Raw genomic sequence first — 16,761 nt, forward strand, 5'->3', positions numbered from 1 at the left:
CTCATCACTGCATGGGTAGTTAGGGCTGTCCTCCCCACCCCAAACACTCCTTTGCGTTTACCAATACAGCGTGTTACCTGCTGCTTCGCAGCCCTGTAACCATCTGTCCGCTGCTTCTTGCGGACAGCTTTCAGTCTGACTCTCCAGAACAATTCAACGGGTCACCAAACTCCATCACTTTGTTACAGCCTGAAAAGGCTCAGGCAGCAGGGGTCCTTCCAGCACGTGAAGCATGTAGGGAGTGGAGAATCTCGCAGTTTGTTCCTACCCTCAGGGTGCTCTCCTTCAGCAGAAGGTGGTGCAGCTTTTCACTCCACCGAAGCCAAGATTATCGGCAAGTCTTTGATGAAGGCCCCATGGAAAGCCCTTTGAACGTCTGGTACACAGACCAGGCAACCATCTGCCTCCGCAGGCAGAGACCGCAGGGGCTGCTCTGGCCTGGCTGGGTGCACAGGGGAACCCAGCCCGCTCCTCTGCTTGGTCCCCATCGCTCCGCGGCTCCCACCCGCCAGTGCACGGGGCCGCTGGGCGCCAGGCGGCAGAGCGGAGGCCGGGCCCAGCCCACCGTGCCCCGGGGTAATCATTAACCGCCCCTCGGCGGCTCCGAGCAGCCGGGCAGCGCATCGCGGCTCCCGCCGTCACCGGGGACCAGCAGGCGGGCACCGAACCTCTTCCCGTCAGCACCGCCATCGCGCCGCCATGGAGGGTGAGGCCAACGGGACCCTGCACCCGTCCTGCGGCGCCAGCGAGCCGCCCTACTCGCAGGAGCTTCTCCAGAGTAAGTGCGAAGCCGGGCAGGGGCGAGGGGGCAGCGTAAGGGAAAAGGGGGGCTGCCCGCTGCCCGGACAGCCGCTAACAAGCCGGGCAACCCGCGGCGGGTGGATGTCCGGCCCCGGTCCGGTCCTGCCCCTGCCCTGCCGCCGCCGTTCTTCCCTGGCGAGGAAATCCCCGGGCGGAGGCCGGCGGCCGCTCCTGCCTGGCAGCGGGCCGAGCTGCCGCTGGGTGCGGGAAAGAGGGCAACACGGCCCCCAGCCCGCGAGTGCGGGTGTGAGAGCAAGGGTGAGCGGCGGGGATCCCGGTACCTGCCGAGCCGAGCGCTGCCCTATCCCATACACCCGGGCCTGATCTCAGGCTTCCCCGAGGGTTGCGATGTGAGGTGTGAACTGCTCCACCTGCAGCCGGGTCCAGAAGTGTTTTTTGAAGCAGGTGAGGTTAAAGAGGCTAGGGCAGAGGCTCACCTGTGCAGGCACTCTCGGTGAGCCTTTAGATAGGCTACACCCACAATGGGAGTTGGTAACAGGGGTGAGCATCACCTTCTGAAGTAAACACGACTTCAGTGCAGTGCTTTCTTCTGACTCCAGAAACACATTTCCTGCAAGAAAATACACCTCAACCATCAGCCCCAGGTAAATGTCGATACCCATATACAACTTCAAGGGAGAAGTGAAAAAGAATTTGGTGAAGGCATCAAGTTTTATCTCAGGCTAGATATATCAGAGGCTTATCCTTCCATTGTTTGTTCCCCACAAACTTCCATTGAGCCTCTAAAAGAGTTTGCATGCCAAATGAAGTTATGCCCAAAGATGCCTATGAACATGCAATGGAAACAAAGAACTAATATTGAGTAAACATATTTTTTGTTGTAAATAATGTATTTGTTGTCTGATTGGAAAAGTTCCCAGAATATGTATTTACTGTATTTATTTATTTATGCACTATGTACTTATTTATATTCTGTTATATGTTTACATTAATCTAAATACATTTAGATTATGGAACTTCATTTTCCTGCATGGGACTTTTGTGTAATGCTTTGAGGCTATGGAAGCATATTCTTTCGATATATTGTCTGTGGATCCTGGAAAGATGTAGTCATGAACTTAAGTTTAAATATTTTAATCATCCTGTGAAGCCAATGGTCTATCTATCTAGCTAACAATGAGTGCATCTCCTTGCAGGAATGGGGCTAACAAGCCCCTCAGAGATGGTGTCTTTACATTAAATGTTTGGAATGCTTATGAAATAAATCAGAACTGGTTTATTTAATGTCTCTGCAGGCCTTGACCTACCAGGGAGATTTCTCTTTGCAATCTTGACTCTGATGATGCTAATTGCCAATCTGGTGTTTATAGAGGAAGCGGTCTACATCTACAGGAAAATCCCCTCCTCCAAAAGATCAATCATCATTTGGGTTAATGCTGCAGCTCCAGTGAGTTATCATGGAATAGAGATAAAATCGAATGTTGAAAATGGGGTTTTCCTGAAAATCCACATGAACCTGCTTTATCTCTGCCCTTCGAACAACCCTCTTCCCTTTCCTTGTAGGTGATCGCTACTACTTCATGCACTGGCATGTGGATTCCTCGCTCAACGATGTTTACAGATTTCACAGCAGCAGTGTGAGTATTCTCCTTGTTTCTAGATGTTGTGCAAACCCTGAATTTCTTCCCTTTAAACATCCTCTGCTCTTGGTAAACACAGTCATTTTGTGAATTTAACAATTTAGTAATTTTTGGTTCGAGTTGAAATCTCTTGGCAGCTTTTTCTGGCAGGTGGAAAATGCCAAAGCAGTTCCCAGTGCTACAGTCCCCCAGTGTGGGAGCCTCGATATGAAAGATCTGTGACTCACATGTAATTGATCCCTCAGATTGACAGGAGCTTCGAAGCAGTACTCTTTCTTTCTCTGCGTGTCATGTGGAATGAGATTCTGACCTGTGACGACTTCTCTGCACTTTCACTAATGATGAGCCATGGAGGTCTATTATTAGTGGTGGCAAGTGAACCTCTGATGAGTATATCGATGTAAAAATGTTCCACGGTTGTCCTGATAAAAGCACTCTATGTACAAGCATGACAGCTCTGACACACACAAAGGAGAAGGGAGAAATGGGGTCCTTGCTTTCTGGAGGTGATGGTGCAGCCCTGGTAGGCAGAGCAGGGTGGGGAGGATGCTGTGGCCTTGGACACTCCACAGTTGATTTTGGGATGATGTTTGAACCTGCTACAGGACAGTGTCTCAGACTGTCATGAATAATCTCACCTCACACTCCATGTCACACTGCATTTACTAAGAGCGTAGAGTAAAAAAGGAGGGAAAATAGCATCAGGGAACACTGTTACCTTGCAGCAATTTGTGCAGGTAGTGCAGACTGCCAGGAACTTCCAAGGATCCAATCCTATGGCACCTCAAGTTTGTTTGAATCCACCCTCCCCTTCCCCTGCCCAAGCTGCAGGTTACTGTCCCCTCAAATCCACTACCCCATAGTCTTCAGCTGCACAGGAAGCTCCTTTAGGGAGTCAGTGCGGCTGAAGAGGACCTCTTTTGTTTGGAGAGTTTGGATTTCAGTGAATCAAATCCCTAAATCAGCCTGAGACAGGGAGGAAAGGGCGGTTGCACAATCTGTAGCTCCTGGGAAGGGTTGAGAATGTGTAGCTGGTGAAGGAGGGAGAAGTAGGGCTGCGGCAGTCAGTGCTTGGATCAGCTTTGGCTGGAGAGGAACCACACGCTGACTGAGATAGCACATTCAATTATATATATATATGTATATTTATATATTTATGTATGTATAGATAGATGTTTGTTGTTGGGTGGCAGTTTGGTTTTTTTTTTTTTTTAGAGGAGGGAGAGGACTTCTTCTAAAAAGTTTGGATGAGCAAGGACTAGATAACTGATAGAAAAACATGGCCATAATGGCTTGGGCCAGAAAACCCTCTACTTTAGTACTGACTGCCATCAGCTACCATTGTGGCTTTGGGAAATTCCATACCTGCTCCCTACTTCCGTTTATTCATCTTTTGGTTTTCGTTAGGTTAGGTCAGCTCCTAACTCTGAGGTGATGGAAAGTGGAAGGTTTTTCAAAGATAGCAGTGGAACTTCTGTTGATTGCAAAGCACAGGCTGTAAAAAGCATGGACAGAAGGCAGCACTGGCCTGCACAGGCATACGAGAGACACACAGGCAAACTCAAGCTGGCATTTTCTTTCTCTCCTAGATTTTTTGCCATAGTTATCCACAAGTTCCTGATGATGATGATTAAAGATTGTGGAGGTCAAAAGCTGCTCCTCAAGCGGTTTGAAAATGGTCACTTCAAGATCAGCACCGGTCCCTGCTGTTGCTGCTGCCTTTGCCTCCCTCGTGTGCGCATCACTAGGTGAGTTGCCCTTTAAGATTTCCCAGCTGGAAAAGGGCTGCTGGAATTCATCCCACTTGGCAAGGCCACGCTTAAAGCAAGGGCCTCCCCACTTCCTGAAAGTCAGTGGCAAGCCGGCTCTTTTAAACGGTGCCATCACTTTGGGGCTGTACATCACCAGTAATTTATTCAAGTCTTATATTGCAGGATTTTGCATAGGAGTAGAGAGGATGAGCTCTCTCAACTTCACCCAGTGCGGTGTTTCCACTCACAGTGATGTTGAGCACTGTGATATCTCCCCAACTAATCCCATTATCTTCCAAGAACCCATTTCTGTAATAGCAGTGCTGTGTGGGAGAAGAAATTTGTACTTCAGAAAACCTAATAATAGAGATTTCAGTTTCTTTTTGTTCCAGAAGGGAATAAATGTCTCCAAAACAGGTATTTTTCACAAATTGTCAAATTGAGGCTGCTTTGAAAGAAAATTTCTCTTACTTTGATAAAATTGAAATGTTTTATTCTGATTTTGACTTTAAAGCTACTTCAGATTAAAATAATTTTTAGAACAAGAAATGGATGTGATTCCTGGAAAGCTTTGATCTCTAAGAGGTGGCGTTGTCTGGTGTGGCAAAACCAAATATTTTCTTCTACTAAACTTAGTATTAAAGCATCTTTGAGGAGTGGGGTAAGGTTGGAGAGCTGCACTTACAGGAGCCAATATAGCATAGTATAAACCTTGTCTCCTTTGAGCAGTGGGGCCCTTCCTCTGGCTAGTGTCGCTATCATTTACATACCACATCACAGCCTGCAAGCCTCATGTATTTCCCAGGGCTTTCGTACTCACAGAGTATGAGAATATTTCTCTCATGAAAAGCAAAAGCTGAAGGACTGCAAGACAGAGACTTTCCCATGAAGGCCTGGACATTAGTGTGTCAGAGGGACCAGAGGGACTTCATGGTCTGGTTAAATGAAAGCAACATAGCAGTTTGCCTATGATGCCTTTGCAAAAATTCTTGTTTTCTATTGTAATAATTCTTCTTTTAACTGCCTCATTTGGTACTGTAATTTAAACTATTGTTTCCATCATTTTATTTTAATGGAATAATACTACAAATTATTTACATTCTGGAGGCACTGAGAATAACTGGTAATAAACCAGCCGAAAAATGTAGCTCCAAAACTGGATGTAGTACAATGATGTAAAATCAGCAACTACTGATATAGCTGTAAATGAATCCTACCTATTTTAATGACTATTGGTTCAGGCTCATTTCACAGTCAGAGCTGAAGAAATGCCATGGGACAGAGCTGTGCTGTAGATCTAATGTGTCACAAGTATATCTGGTTTTCCTTACATGTCTGTCACGCTCTGTATAGGTTGTAGTATCTGGGAGCTTGGAAGCAGTTCCTCTACTGTGCCCTCCTGTTGGTCAGTCCAGAGGCAGCTTACGCAGGATAGCCTTAACAAGTATCAGCTTCATTCAAGAGCTGAGTAGTACCTACTACTGCTGGGAGGAAGGACAGCTGTCTGTTTAAAAAATTAAGGTTTTTTGTTCTGCAGAGGGCCTAGGGCTCCTTCTCCAGTTTCTGCAGCACTGGGAAACCCATCTGTTGTCTCCACTTCTAACTTCTTGCCTTTCCCCCTGGCAGGGTAGGATGTTTTTTAAATCTGAGCAGGCAGTACCAGGCAAAGGTCAATCTCATGTTCCTCCTGTAGGTACCTTCAGGGGAAACAGGGAGCCGCTCCAAGGGCGGGATTCATGCCTTTCAGAAACATGTACTACCAAGCAGTGCTGGGAAAGCTCACAAGGTACAGTAGGCAGATGAGGCAAAGTAACAAGACATAAAATGGGGAGAGATGTGGCAGGACAGGTCCCAGGGTTAAGACCTGTGTTTGACAAGGGAAACAGCTTGTGGTGTTGCAGTGACTACACTGTCAAACTGTTCTTTAAAGCCCTTTGGGAATAAGAAATCTTTGAATAGGCAAACACACTTAGTGATTGGCCAGTTGCAGGCCTTTTCACATGTGTTTGGGCTGTTCATAATCCTGTTGTTATTACATATATTCATTGAGCAATTTGTATCATTCCAGGTTCATGGCTATATCCTGTAGCATACTGAATGGCAGCCTGTTGTTTGCTGGGGCAGCTCTGATGGCAGTCTTAAGGGCCCAAGGAGCTATAGTGAAGACAACCTTGTCAGTATGGGAAATAATACACAATAGTAGACTGAAATGTGAGCCAGCCATAGGAGCTACAGCTTGTCCTCTGAAGACTGAAGGAGAGTTCATGTCAGTCAGCTTTCATGCCCTCTGTTAGAAAGTGCATCTGCCCCTTTCCTGGTGGCCTTTAATGCTGGCTGGCTAGGTTATTGTGTCTGGGCTGTGCCCTGGACCCAGTTTATCCTGACAGAAGTAAGGAAATCCTGAGCTGTCCTGCTGTCCTTGAGCAATTTGCCAAGTGAAAGATAGTAAAGATAGTTCCTTTCTTCTGTTAGAATACAGAGGAGCACAGCCAGGTGCTTACATGACAGTATTAATGATTTATTGAAAACCTTTCACCTAGGTCAGTAGGATTCCCTTTCTTGATCTACCACAGGGCTAGGAAGTGTCTGAACAGGAAGGCTCAACTGCCCAGTTTCACCGGAGAAGTGGAATAGTAAGGCAACAAGGCAAGAGCAAGCAGCATTATTGTTCAGAACCGGTTATACTGCTACTGGCTCTCTGGTTAGCTTCAGGGCAGGGAAAGACATCATGTTTTGCCCAGCTCTGGTTAGTGTGTAATGGCTGCAGAATAGAAAAGTACTGTTTTTGTGGAGACTATTAAATAATTGCTGGGTGATTCTTGGAAGGATTTTCTAATCTCAAAGCTGTTCCTCCCCAGATTTTAGCCACACGCTACAGTTGACAGTATCAAAAAAAATAATGTTATTAAAGTTGCTAATAAGATCTCAGCCTATGTGATTTTTTCCTTTGTTGTTCCTGGACAGGCGAAGCCTCTTTTGGCTGAAGCTGGGCACCCTTCAGTTTGCTTTCCTTCGGCCTGTGCTCATGTTTTTATCAATAGTGCTTTGGACTAATGGCAATTACACCCTTTACAATGTAAGTAAATATTTTTATAGGAGATGCTTTACAAATCTATAGGTTTTAGGGTTGTTGTTAGTATCTTGATCAACTAAACTGTGACATCTGTGAGCACTTCCAAGTGAGTCCTTTCTGTATTCTTTTGAGACCCTGAAACATAATTTCTGCCTTCCCCCAGACTCTCCATTTCCTGGCTTGTCTTGGAAAGAAACTGGGCATCGGGGTGAGATGAGCATCAGACTGTGCTACAGTATGTTTCCCAGTTTGTATGGTTAGAATAATAGGAGTGCAAGTTGCCCTGTGGGATGTTCATGCCCTGTGTTTTGTAAGGTGTAGCCTTAAGAAACAAATGTAGGTACTGGCATGTAAACAGGAAGCCTAATTTCATGTTTTTCTGTGCAAAGTAAAAAAGTTACTATTGTTCTTCTGTTTTGCACCATGTAAGCTGCAAGATGATGGAGCAGTCTCTGTCTGCTAACAATTTTCCACCTCATGGATAACTCGGATTAAAACTAACACTTTTTTTTGTTGTTGGTAAAAAATAGATGACCCCTTTGAGATGTCATGCTACATTTGTTTTCATGAGCTGCTGAGCAGCCCCAGGTGCTGCTGGGGTCAGATTGAGGGGTTGTGTCACTTGTTACCTTCCCAGGCTGAACAGATTGACAGGTCTGTGCCAGCTGGGTGAGAGTACACTCCAGGTACTGTGCAGTTTCCCCATGCAACCCCAGCAACTGCCACCGCCCTCAGCTTTCATGGAGACAGCAATAAGCATTTCAACATTTGCATCATCCAGTTGTTCACAGCTTCTTCCTGGAAATAGTAAAAAGCACGGTAAAGTTTTATAGGTGTGGTTGTTTGATTTGCTTCTCAGGTATCAACCAAAGGAGCTGCAATATGGATAAGCTGTGTGGTTGGTGTCCTCACCATTATTGCTCTGTGGCCAGTTGCAATCATGTTTCAGCAAGTTAGGACTCTCCTTATCTGTAAGAAGATCATCCCAAAGTTTGCTCTTTATCAGGTGAGAAGTTTAATATTTCTGATGAGAAGTTCCCTTAACTACTGATACAACATTGTCTCTCTGGTTCTTGGTCCTTTGTTGGGAAGTTATGGTAATTTTTTTTCCCCATTAAATACCCTATGCAAAGTCATATTTTTACCTAATTAAAGCTGCATCCTTTTGAAGCGCTCTCCTTGGCTGCTGTTCATTTTCAGCTTGAACTGATTTACCTCTAGTCTCTCAGGAGTGCTGGAGATGTGAAAGACACATTAAAACCCATTTATCTTTAGGCAACTGAAGTCAAAACAGCACCTTCTCTGGGACTCAAAGGAAGTTTTGTAGATGCAGTATCCCAAAACATAATGTTAAAATGCGGGTGTGTACTTTTAAACTAGGAGAGGATGTAGAGCATCATTTTTCTTGGTCATTCTGTACTTCCAAGTTAGATATAAATGAAAATACTGACTGGGAATCATTAAATAGTAAGGAACAGAGCCAGATAGGTTAGACTGGGATTAGCCCAGGGACAGGGCCACCATCTTCCACATCACCCTGAGGAGAGTACAGTGGAATCCCTGGGTATGCATCCTTCTTGAATAGGACATAGAGAAAGACTGGTGAACTTAGGTCTCTGTGAAGTAAATGAGCAAGCACTTATAAATGCAATAAACAGGATAGTTCCACCTGCAAAGCTGCATTAGGATGAATCCAGTTTTAGGATGGCAAATACTGTTAATGAGAGGGTTTATACTCAGGTAGTTACACCCAGAAGGGTGAGAGACACTTTGGTATCTCCAAGGTCCTAGCTCAGCAAATAGCAGGTAATATGATGTGTGATTGTTGCTGAACCTAATCCGTGAAGAGTCCTTCATCCCTTCCAGCAAAAAAGACAGTCTATATAACTTGGGGAGCACCACATCTCCCTGCTGTGACAAAAAGTGGAGATAACAGAAAAGATGTTCTTTTGGTCCTTCCTCCACTAGGGAAGAACATGAGGTCATAGGAAGACCTTAAAGCATTGTTCCCTATTATTCAGAGCTCAGTAATTTTTGAAAGCCCAGCTGGGAGGTCTGTATATATTGTACCTCCTAAGTGGAGGGCTGAGAAGAAACACTTTCCAAGGAGATGTTTAATATTCACATTCAGAACAAGATCATCCTGACCTAAAGATGAATTCTGCAGATTGGCAGGCAGCCGGCTGGTAGATGGGAGGAGAGAGAAGGCCAGAAAGGAGGAATGAGGCAAATAGAGGGTCTGTTATGAAAGCACTATTGTTGTGTGAACTGCAAACCTTTTTCTTGTGGCTGAGGCATCTGTTTTCTCTTTCTGGTGCAGTTTATTCTCATTCTAAACCACCTACAGACATCCATTATCAACATCTTGGCCACACAAAGAATCATACCCTGCGCTCCACCACTCTCCTCTTCAGCAAGAGGAGCATGTAAGTTCTTTTGTGAAGTATGTATGTTCTTCATTACTTATAAAGGTGCCAGTTCAGTGTTGCTAATTGTGATATCTGGTGTTTTCCCAAAATCTCCTGGGATAGTGTAGCTTTTGGAAAATCTCAGCTTTTACTTAAAAAGACAGTAGCAGAATTTTTATAGGTGTCATAGTTGCAGAGAAAAACTTGATAATGAGAAGATTTGGAGTCAGAAATGAGAGGAAAAGAAGCCAACATGCATAATTACTCTTAAATCCCTTGGGGTTTGCATATATAACTTACTGCATGCTTATTGATGGGCGATTCTCTAACTGACTTTATTGCCAAGTCTGAGAGACACTCCCTTATGGGGACAGGGTGGTGAAGCTTGTTCCTTTTGTGCAGATGAAAATGAATAAGCCAGGTATTTTGTCTCTGATAGTCATTTCCCCCTTCTGGGGGCTTTTCTTTGCCTCCCTTTTTTGGCAGATATGACCCAGCAGCTCCTCATAATGGAAATGTTTCTGATAACCCTCATCTCAAGGGTGGTCTATCGGAGAAAATACAACGACCTAGAGCCTCTGGAGTGTAAGGCTGAAGAAGCTGGGGACAACAAGCAGACTCCAAAGATTATCCTAAATGGCACAGTTACTGAAGATGGATTGCCAAGGGTTTAGAAGACCTCTGTGCTCCTGTTCTGTGGCGCTGGAAGCTCAGCTTCAGGAGCTTGCACATTCTTGCATCACAAATAACCACTGTCCGTGTTGGAACAACTTCTGACACAAATGCCTGTGAGCTATGGTACTGAAAGGGCCACTAGTGGAAAGATAACCCCTTTATTCTCTGGTGATACATACATGATGTGAGTGGTTTTGTACCATGTAATCTAGTAAGATTTTATACCATGTATTTTTATGCTGTTATTGAGCACTCAATGGTGGCCAAACTGTCTCACAATGTGATTTAGGGTTAATCCAGAGTCATTCCTGTTCATCTCTTTACTCTGTCCAACACAGCATTTTCCCACCCTTCCTCCACTAACATTTATCAGCTCTCACTCTGTGCCATAAACTCAGTATAGCTTATTCTGATAAGTAAATACATTTGCATATGTTTGTTCTGAAATCCCCAAACCTGTCTGGGCTCTCCACCTACAGAAATTATGATCTCTTTAGGTCAAGACTTTTCACATTCTTTGGCAATTCACCTCCTAACTTGATAAATACACAGTTGCTGTTTGTAAATACGTCCCTGGCAGATGTTCTTCTGTCCTGGGTTCAGCTGTAAGTTATTTTTCTCCTTCCTATTAGGTGGTGCAGTGCTGTGTTTTGGCTTTAGTCTGACAACAGTGCTGATAACACACAAATGTTCTAGTTGTTGCTCAGTAGTGCTTACCCCAATCAAGGACTTTTCAGTCTCTCATGCTCTGCCAGTGAGGAGGGACACAGGAAGCCGGGAGGAAGCAGAGACAGGACACCTGACCCAAACTACGCAGAAGGCTATTCCATACCACAGCAAGTCATGCCCAGTATATAAACTGGAGTTACACGGAAGGGACCAGTCGGTGCTTGGGTTTGGCTGGATATTGGTTGGCAGGTGGTGAGAGATTGTATTGTGCATCACTTGTGTTTATTGTTCTCTTTTCCTTTTCCTCTTTTAGTTTTATATTTTCTCCCCTTGTTTGTTTCCCTTAGCATTATTCCTATTGGTGGTAGCTGTAGTGGTTTGTGTTATACCTTAATTACTGGGCTGTTCTTATCTCAGCCTGCGGGAGTTACATTCTTTCAATTCTCCTCCCTATCCTGCCTGGAAAGCAGGGGGAAGAGAGGGGAAGTAAGTGAGCAGCTGCATGGTGCTGAGTTACTGGCTGGGCTCAAACCACCACATCTTCCTAGGATGGCAGATTCTCTGTCACTAGCCTGGAAAAAGAAAGTAGGAGTTAGAGTATGAGATGTCTTCTGCCACTGTTCTGTGATGTTACCTGCTGCTTTGGCTCCCTGCATGGAAAATGGGAATAATGATTCTCAGGATCCTTGTGCTAATGGTTGTCTGTGGGGATTAGTGCGATTGAAAGGAATATTGCAGGTGCTGATCAACAGCCAGCTGAACATGACCCAGCTTGTGCCCAGGCAGCCAAGAAGGCCAACAGCATCCTGGCCTGTATCAGAAATAGTGTGGCCAGCAGGGCCAGGGCAGTGATCTTCCCTCTGTACTGGGCACTGCTGAGGCCTAGTGAAGAGAGTGTCAGTCTCTTCCCCCAAGTAAGGATGAGAGGAAATGGCCTCATGTTGTGCCAAGGGAGGTTTAGATTGGATATTGGGAAAAATTTCTTCACTGAAAGAAAAAGTCAGGCATTGGAACAGGTTGCCCAGGGCAGTGCTTGACTCACAGTCCCTGGAGGTATCTAAAATAAGTGTAGAAGTGGCACTTAGGAACATGGTTTAGTGGTGGACTTGGCAGTGTTGGGTTAACGGTTGGACTCATCTTAAAGGTCTTTTCCAACTTAAACGATTCTGTGATTCTGCAGAATCTCTTTCAAGAAATTCTTACCTCCCCAGCTTCTTCCCCCCAAGTCTGACATGCCCAGGCATTCAGTAGGACTTCAGGTATTACAGGAGCTTTTTAATTCACACCCATTGCTCTGTTTTGCATAAACCATTTTTAATTTTTGCAAATGATCCTGATGTTCTTGGATGAACCTAATTGCTTTGGATTAGCTCACTCCAATTTATAAAATGATACTGTGGTTAGTAAGCATTTGGATATTCCGTTTGCTGGGATGGGAGGTGCAGTGCTGTATACTAACATTTATCTATCCTCTTCTAGTACAATCCCTTAAAGTAAATACCCAATCCAAGCAACAAGAATGCTTATTCCATACAGTGGCTGCAAAAATGTTACGTATTGGAAAGATGTTAACCTATATCGTCGCAAATATAACTTACCATTAGGGCAAAGCTAGGCAGATAGAATTATAGAATAGTGTGCATTGGAAGGGACTTTCAAAGGTCATCTGCTCCAACCCCCTGCAATGAGCAGGGACATCTTCAACTAGATCAGGTTGCTCAGAGTCCCCTGCCTGACCTTGAATGTTTGCAGGGATGGGAAGCCCCTCTCTGCATAACATGTTCCAGTGCCTCACTGCCCTCATCATAAAAATTTATTCCTCGTATATAGTCTGGATCTGCCCTCTTTTAGTTTAAAACCATTACCCCTCGTCCTATTGCTGTAGGTCCTGCCAAAATGTCTTTCACCATCTTTCTCACAGGCCCCCTTTAGGTACTGGAAGGCTGTTGTAAGGTGCCCTCAGAGCCTTCTCTTCTCCAGGCTCTCAACCCCAGCTCTCTCAGCCTGTCTTCATAGGACAGGTACTTCTGCCCTCTGATGATTTCCATGGTCCTCCTCTGGACTTACTCCTGCAGATAGTGGGGATTTATTTTAAGTTTACATTGAATTTAAAAAAATGCTTTCAGTTTGGGAGTTGGTGGAAATTTAAGTATTTTGAAAAGAGGTAGTGAACCCTCTGGAAGTAGAAAAGGGGCCAAATTAAAAACATGTTTTCTGCTTTTTGATTGAGGTCAGAGAAAATACTTTCTTTAACAATTGAAGGATTCTATTACAGTAGAAAAAATTAATTATTTTTGTTTTGAAGTGGTTGCAACAATTTTTATGTTGAATCTTTCTTCTATGTAGGCAGTCAGGGAAATCAATACAGATTCTTGAGCTGCATTAATGTGTGAGAATCTGCGCTTTCCCCTTGAAAAATGATTTAGGTGAAAATTTTCACTCTGCATTAGAGTGTGTCAGTAGAATTAATTGGGATCAGATAACATATGCTTAACACAAGTAATCTTCATAATATATTTTCACATTATGGCTATTAACATGTTCCTAATGTTGCTTTCTATCAGTGTAGTCTAGGCCACAGGTAGCTATGTAGACTTTCAGAGTAGTGCTTAACTTCATAATGGCATTGGGAATGGCTGGCTATGAGTTCAAGCAGCTTCAAAATTGGAAAACAAAATAGTTTGAGTTTGTAAAGGATCTTTGTGAATTGCTGTGGAAAAGGCATCCATTACTACAGCAAATGAGACCAATGAGCTTTACTGCTGAATGTTTCCTGCAGTGGTTCTGCTAGGGGCATACATTGGTGGTTGGGATCTGTGGCATGGAAGAGAAGATCTATGCACTACAGCATGGATAGTGCACTCAAAAACAGATGGAGTGTATGGAGAAGTGGTAGTCTCTGTAAGTCCAGTGAAGGAAGCTGCTGGGGTGCAGCAGAAGTCTTCACATGTCACTGTTGGTCTTGTATCTGTCTTGTCTCTGAAGTGCCTGGTAAATATATCTTGTTAACACCAGTGTGGGCCTGATTTTGCCACAGGTATCATGAGCTGTTACGCTTTTGGATAGATGTTAATGTGCAATGTGATTTTCAGCTGACATATTTCAGCAATAAAATGTACCATATTGAATCTAAGCAGACTTTGGGTTTGGCAGCAAAGACGTTTCTTTCTACTGTGTACAGTCATGGAGGTCTCATTTTTAATTAAGAAATTCTTGCCCACCTCTGGCTCAGACCAATAGCTGTAGCCTGCTCAGTCAAGGTGCAGTGCCTGGGTATTTACAGTGGTAAATAGAACAAGTCAGGGAATAGGTAGATTTAGTGTAAGCAGTAGAGAAGCTCAGAAGACATGGATAACAGAGAGGAAGACAGCAGCCATTTGTTACACAGCTAATGAAAATACTAGAACAGGTCTGTTGCAGCAACCTCTTTAATCCATTGCCACTTGACTTCCTTACCCTTTTAAACAAAGCGTGACTGCTGCTGACAGTTTGAATGCTACTGCTTTGACTGACAGCCCTTCATGTGTTCCTTCAGGACAGATCATGAATCTGTTTGCACCTCCCTAGCTCCCAGGTAAAATGGATTCCTATTTTTAAGACACAATCTGGGGGAAGAGGGCTAGATTTACTGCTAGCAAATCTAGTGGGCAGATTTACTGACCTTTTGCTGTTTCAGATCTCCTTAAACATCCTTGTATCAGCTAGGATCAGGCTGCAGAAGTTACATTTTTGTGGAAGAAATCAGACTTACATTTTGGCAATATTTTGGATGGTTTGGGCCAGTTCTAGGGAGAGAGAAGAATTGACCGAAGGCAATTTCCCTTTCAGTTGTGTATATCTCTTCCCTTTGCAATTACAAACAGGCCACCTCCTTTAAGACCTGACTGCCCAGCATTCATTATGCAGATAGGGTCCAGCATATGTAGAAAACTAAAGGTAGGATAAAATTACTTTTGTTTCCTTTAATGCAATTTAGCAGCTGAAAAGTGTCAGTTTCCCCTCCAGGGATTCAGGCACTAGATCACAAATGACTTCTGGGATCTAAGGCATAATTTTTATACAGGCTGAAATTGATTCAGACATCTGATAGAACTGTTAAGCTGTGAGAAAGTGCTGCAAGACATTGTGCAGAGCAGAGCCATGAGAAGAAAGGTTAAGATTGCTGGAGAAGGGAACAGTGTTGACAAAAGATAATCAAGTAGCTCAAGGGTTCTTCAAGAGCAAACCCATGAAAAACATACAAAATCCTATAGAAACAAGACCAAGTAGCCTGAGGATGGCAGTTTAGCAACGTCAGTGATCTAAGCAGCAGCAGAAGCCAACCTTTCCCTTCCCTTTGTGACTGAAGGCTGCCCAGCCAACAGTGACTCCTTGGGTGCCTTTATCAGGGTGGCAAGCACATTAGCTTGTTAGCTCTATCTACACATTGTGAATATTGACCAATAAATCATAAGTTTTATTCTTCTTTTAAGCTGCAAAATCCATGGTGCAGAAGCTTGGTACATAGCAAAAAGCACCCCAATGAAATGACCCAGAGGAGGAAGGTTACAGAACAATGGAGAACTATTGACTATGAGCAGCACCTTCTCCTTTATCACCCTTTGAGAACCACTGCCTTAGGAAAAAAAGGAGGAGTTAGAAAAGCATGAAAACAAGTTCTGAATTTATATTCATCCTTTATTTGCTGAACGAGGCGAGTTTATGTGTTTCCTTCTAGCCTTGCCATAGCCAGCCAGCAAAGGGTGTGAGCTAATTGTTAAATTCAGTTCAACAAGTTCCTCATTAGGGGGAAATTACCTGAGTTTGAAATCTGCTAATTTTCCAATCAGGGTGAGTGTTTGCACTTGTGATTTGGAAATAATTAACACATGGTATAACATCAAAGCCTGTGTAAAGGCTAATGGTAGAAGGACTAATTTCCTTGGCATGAAAATGGCGTGGTTGGTTTCCTCAGAGCTCTATCACTATCCTTTCAGTATTGGTATCTGCTGTGTAGGGTGTTCTGGTATATATTTAGATTGGTTCTCTGCAGAGTTGTACTTTTTAATTTTGAAAAATTGAACCCTTATGTTCCAGGGCTATGAGTAATATTTTCATTTTGAAAGGTGCTACATTTATTGCTTTTTTCTTCATGTCAATGCAGACTTTTGCACTATTACTTGCATCTATTATCTCTAAAAGGCGATCATAAATCATCATTTTAGACTAGGGCTTAAGCCTAAATTCTGCAAGATTTAAAATGTATGTTTCCAGGAAAGCCATATTCTAGTCCTCAAGGGCATTCCTAGGACTGTGAATGACCTATAGTATTTAGAAAGAAAGGGTATCCAGGTAGGACAATTAATTCGGAAAGCAGATGTGTACATGGGAGAAACAAAAGTAGCTGGAAAACACAAACAAATTTTCTACTTTAAAGTTTCAGCTATTGATATAACCTGATCATCACCACTTCTATGTCTTATCACATAATATTAGCTGGTCTAAACCAGGTATTATTTCTGGTAAACAATACTACCTTTATAGCTTAGACCATAGCACTAGTACAACTCAGAGCATTAGTGACTTCTCACCATGAAGCTTGCAAGGGAGAGGGATTTAATCTCTGGTAGTTGAGTCAGCTGCACCCAAGGGTGTCCTTAGTCCTGCTGGTGTGAGTATATTGTGGCTTATTGACAAGATGGGTGTGACGTGACAGCTACCAAGGAGAAGAGTCCATTCCATGTAAGCAGGCAGCATGCAGCAGAACACAGCTGTATAATCTGGACTCGTGTCTAGTCTAGAAG

General features: G+C 43.8%; 1 protein-coding gene across 2 annotated transcripts; it reads left to right on the forward strand.

The window, feature by feature from the left end:
- The first annotated feature begins 691 nt into the window (after positions 1-691).
- On the forward strand, positions 692-10,590 carry LOC130604780 (organic solute transporter subunit alpha-like). Of its 2 annotated transcripts, XM_057419644.1 has the most exons (8): positions 692-778; positions 2,058-2,209; positions 2,326-2,399; positions 3,992-4,150; positions 7,118-7,229; positions 8,086-8,232; positions 9,547-9,652; positions 10,121-10,590. In XM_057419644.1, exons 1-8 carry the CDS (start codon positions 700-702, stop codon positions 10,306-10,308), a joined length of 1,017 nt encoding a protein of 338 aa, XP_057275627.1. In that variant the 5' UTR covers positions 692-699; the 3' UTR covers positions 10,309-10,590. The 2 variants fall into 2 exon arrangements, with proteins under 2 accessions (XP_057275627.1, XP_057275628.1); XM_057419645.1 differs by lacking the exon at positions 3,992-4,150.
- Positions 10,591-16,761: the final 6,171 nt, after the last annotated feature.

The sequence above is a fragment of the Pezoporus wallicus genome, unplaced genomic scaffold (genome assembly GCF_028554395.1).
Source record: "Pezoporus wallicus isolate ANWC-B61680 ecotype Strahan unplaced genomic scaffold, APGP_CSIRO_Pwel_v1 contig_5767, whole genome shotgun sequence".
Taxonomy (NCBI): domain Eukaryota; kingdom Metazoa; phylum Chordata; class Aves; order Psittaciformes; family Psittacidae; genus Pezoporus; species Pezoporus wallicus.